The sequence below is a fragment of the Buceros rhinoceros genome, unplaced genomic scaffold, assembly GCF_000710305.1.
Source record: "Buceros rhinoceros silvestris isolate BGI_N320 unplaced genomic scaffold, ASM71030v1 scaffold15070, whole genome shotgun sequence".
Taxonomy (NCBI): Eukaryota; Metazoa; Chordata; class Aves; order Bucerotiformes; family Bucerotidae; genus Buceros; species Buceros rhinoceros.
In genome coordinates, this window is record NW_010390303.1 from 1 (window position 1) to 4,684 (window position 4,684).

The window sequence follows — 4,684 nt, forward strand, 5'->3', positions numbered from 1 at the left end:
GGGGGTGGTGGAAGGCAGAACAAGCAAGGAGACCGACAGACAAGTCATGCTTGTTTTTTTTTTCCAGAGCCTCAACAACAGAACTGAGAGGCAGAAAGGAGCCAGTTGTAATTCATACTGAGTTGTAGGCTTTGTGTGATGAAAGCGACGGAGCGCTGCCTGGGAGATTGCTTTGCTGCACTCCACGAAGCAGATTTGAAACTGTCGTGGACCACTTTAGATGAGAGTTGGATTATGGAATGACCTGCTATGTCTGTGTCATATTGTTCTGCGCAGGGTGCATTATACTGTGCTAACTAGGTGCTCAGTACCAAATAAGAGAGGTGTCCTAGATGTGATCTGTCAGCTGTGTCTCATATTTTTATATTGGTTAAAATATAAAGCTGAAACAGTGATGAGAGAGGACAGAGCAGTGGGATGCCTTGTATGTTAACAATAAAACCACACTCAGAGTATTTAACGTGTACTGAGTCCTATTTAATTACCTTGAGAAATCTGGCATTACCTATATTTTTTTCAATCAACAAATAACCCCCTAATGCACCAGTGAAAAATGTGGCTCCGTGTGTATGTGCCTACAATAAACCAAGCAGTTTATCCTGCTTCATAAGGGCACTACATTTTCTTTCCTCATAGATTTGTGGTGTTAAGCACGATGTTTCAGAGTGCTGAAGAAGTTCATAGACAGTACATTTGAGAACTCATTTAAAAGCATCTGAAAAAGGCCAAGATCGCTGTTAACTTCTGTTTTTCCTGCCGCCCTAGGCTTGAAGATGCAGTGGACGCCGGAGCATGCCCAGTGGCCAGAACAGCACTTTGATATCACTTCAACCACCCGGTCCCCTGCCCACAAGGTGGAAGCCTACCGGGGGCACCTGCAGCGCACCTACCAGTACGCCTGGGCCAACGATGACATCTCGGCTCTGACCGCCTCCAACCTTCTGAAAAAGTATGCAGAAAAATACTCCGGTATTCTGGAAGGCCCAGCCGAGCGGCCCATTCTCAGCAATTACTCTGAAGCTCCCTCGGGGCTGATGAACGGTCGGAAGAATGAAAGCGAGCCCTGGCAGCCATCACTGAACTCGGAGAGCGTGTATCCCATGAACTGTGTCCCAGACGTTATCTCCGCCAGCAAAGCTGGGGTAAGTGCAGCCCTCCCTCCTGCAGATGTCTCAGCTAGCATCGGGAGCTCTCCTGGGGTGGCCAGTAACCTGGCTGAACCCAGTTACTCCAGCAGCACCTGCGGAAGTCACACTGTTCCCAGTCTTCATTCAGGGCTCCCATCTCAGGAATACGCCACAGGATACAATGGCTCGTACTTGCATACCAGTTACAGCGGCCAGCCAGCACCTGCACTTCCATCCCCTCATCCGTCTCCCCTGCATAGCTCGGGACTTTTACAGCCCCCCCCACCCCCGCCGCCACCAGCCCTTGTCCCTGGCTACAACGGGACCTCTAACCTCTCCAGTTACAGCTACCCTTCAGCCAGTTATCCTCCTCAAACTGCTGTTGGCCCTGGGTACAGCCCTGGGGGTGCCCCACCACCCTCAGCATACCTGCCTTCAGGAATCCCTGCTCCGACCCCTCTGCCCCCAACCACCGTTCCCAGCTACTCCTACCAGGGCCACGGTCTGACACCCATTGCACCGTCTGCCCTGACAAACAGTTCAGCCAGCTCTCTCAAAAGGAAAGCTTTCTACATGGCAGGGCAAGGAGAAATGGACTCCAGTTATGGAAATTACAGCTATGGCCAACAGAGATCTACACAGAGTCCCATGTATCGAATGCCCGACAACAGCATTTCAAATGCAAACAGGGGGAATGGTTTTGACAGAAGTGCTGAAACATCATCCTTAGCATTTAAGCCAACAAAGCAGCTAATGTCCTCTGAACAGCAAAGGAAATTCAGCAGCCAGTCCAATAGGGCTCTAACACCCCCATCCTATAGTACTGCTAAAAACTCACTGGGTTCAAGATCGAGTGACTCGTTTGGGAAGTATACCTCCCCAGTCATGAATGAGCACGGTGACGAGCACAGGCAGCTCCTCCCTCACCCAATGCAAGGCCCGGGACTTCGTGCAGCTACCTCATCCAACCACTCTGTGGACGAGCAACTGAAAAATACTGACACACACCTCATTGACCTCGTTACCAACGAGATTATCAACCAAGGACCTCCCGTGGACTGGAGCGACATCGCTGGCCTAGATCTAGTAAAGGCCGTCATTAAGGAGGAGGTTTTATGGCCAGTATTGAGGTCAGATGCATTCAATGGACTGACTGCTCTACCTCGGAGCATCCTTTTATTTGGACCTAGGGGAACAGGCAAAACGTTAATGGGCAGATGTATAGCTAGTCAGCTGGGGGCCACGTTTTTCAAAATCACTGGCTCTGGCCTTGTCACAAAGTGGTTAGGGGAAGGAGAAAAAATTGTCCATGCCTCCTTCCTCGTGGCAAGGTGTCGCCAACCCTCGGTGATTTTTGTTAGTGACATTGATATGCTCCTTTCCTCTCAAGTGAATGAAGAACACAGTCCAGTAAGTCGGATGAGAACCGAGTTCCTTATGCAGCTGGACACTGTACTGACTTCTGCTGAGGACCAAATAGTAGTAATTTGCGCCACGAGTAAACCGGAAGAAATTGATGAATCTCTTCGAAGGTACTTCATGAAACGACTTTTAATCCCACTTCCTGACAGCACAGCGAGACACCAGATAATAGTACAACTGCTCTCACAGCACAATTACTGTCTCAATGACAAGGAGGTTGCACTGCTTGTCCAGCGCACAGAAGGCTTTTCTGGATTAGATGTGGCTCACTTGTGTCAGGAAGCTGTGGTGGGCCCACTCCACGCCATGCCAGCCACAGACCTTTCAGCCATTATGCCCAGCCAGTTGAGGCCAGTTACATATCAAGACTTTGAAAATGCGTTCTGCAAGATACAGCCTAGCATATCTCAAAAAGAGCTTGATACATATGTTGAATGGAACAAAATGTTTGGTTGCAGTCAGTGATACTACTTAAAAAAAAATGTAATGAATGTTGGCACACACAGAACCTGCTACATAGGGTAGAGAACCCTTTTCAGTAGTGTTAAAATTGCAAAGGGTACTGGGAAGACTACAATTTACATTGCCTCTAAAGAGCCAGGGTAGACTTGAAGGAAAAGTGCATCAAACAAGAGCCGCTGATCTGAAAAAGCCACACATGACAGAAAGCGTATGTTGATGCTCAGTTCTGTTCAAGCTAGACAATACTCACCAAGGAGCAAGGTGCAAGGGGGTTGATTTCAGAAGGACATGAACCCTGTGTGTTGATTCCATTCTGCTGTTCTTGAGATTTAGTTGCTGTCAAGTGCCTGAAGTGGTGCTTTATTTTTTGTTTGCCTCACAATTACATTGGTGGCATGTGCTAATATAAAGAGCTTTAACTTCAAACATTATTGGACTAAAGAGATGAACGGTTGTGTTGCGACAGAGAACCAGATTTTTGCTATTCTAAAAGCAACAGTATTCCTCAATCCTGTCTGTTCTGTGGTGTTAAACTAAGAACAGGTAAAACAGGGTAATGGTAATCTGGACCTTAATTTCTGCAGTTCATTTCTTTTAATGTTCTGTCTGCAAAAACTCAGGAAAGTGTTTGTGATTTGTACAGTACCTCAAAGGAATGTGTTGAAAGCACTACGTACTGCTGAGAGTTATAGGCTAGGCTTCAATGTTACTTTATATTAAATATGTATGTTTACCTCAACAATTGGAAAATGGCAAGGAAAATTACTTTGAATGTATCCAGGAAAAAACTAAAGTGTGATATGACTGAAGCTTTACAGTTTTTAAAAATAGAAACAGAAGGATTTCCCTGTGTTCAGAAATGGTTCTTTTGCCAACTTGTCAGATCAAACCAGAGCAGAATGATTTTTCTTGTTGGTAAACTGTAAGAGTTTTCAGCATATTGCTCCTTGATAATTATGTGATACAGTCTTTAGAAGGTGCATAGATGAAAAAAGAGCCACTTAATCAGTTTACATTAGCATCCGAAACAGTCAAACGTAAGATTTGGTAGGACTCCGACAGGCAAATTACCTTAAGCTGTGACTGCCAGCCTTTGTTGTGCGGCTCTAGTTGTAGTTCTGAGGTTATTTTGGTGCAGCTGTAGGGAGTGGGATCAGTGTAGGTTGTTGGCAGACCTGTGGGTTGCAGAGCTGTTTACAGCAACGCAGTGGACTGTGACCAAACAAACAGTACAATTAACAAAGCAAAACTGAACCCTCAAAGTACATTTATTCCCCTTCCCAAACCGTAAAGTCAAGTTTTTGTTGTGTATGTACAACTCCATTGTCCTTAATGCAATCTTCATTTAGCATCCATTAGAAATCTTCCAGGCTGGAGTGTGCCCACCATTATTTCTACCTCAGTTTTGTTACATTTCTCTTGGAAAGCAAAGTAAGAAATAGGGCAAAAATCACCACCAACACAAAAGTCAGATTACATTAGGAATGCGAACCTGCTAAACCAGTTTCAGAGAGCTGCTGGTTTTTTCCCCTGAAGTCAAATTTTTCTCTTATGTTAGTGCTCTTTTCCTCCCCTTCCCACCCCTCCACCCCCCACATATACATATTCTGGTGTCTTCCTTCTGGAAAGACTATCTGGCATGTGTGGCATTTTGCTCAGTTTTCCCTACCCAC

At 46.0% G+C, this 4,684-nt stretch overlaps 1 protein-coding gene across 1 annotated transcript; it reads left to right on the top strand.

The window, feature by feature from the left end:
- The first annotated feature begins 773 nt into the window (after positions 1-773).
- FIGN (fidgetin) lies at positions 774-4,407 on the top strand. The gene has a single exon (XM_010137395.1). The coding sequence runs from the start codon at positions 774-776 to the stop codon at positions 3,012-3,014; it is 2,241 nt and encodes a 746-aa protein (XP_010135697.1). The 3' UTR covers positions 3,015-4,407.
- Positions 4,408-4,684: the final 277 nt, after the last annotated feature.

What these genes read in the sequence shown, in the direction of transcription:
- FIGN (XM_010137395.1), top strand. Translation starts at nt 774, where the DNA reads ATGCAGTGGACGCCGGAGCATGCCCAGTGGCCAGAACAGCACTTTGAT.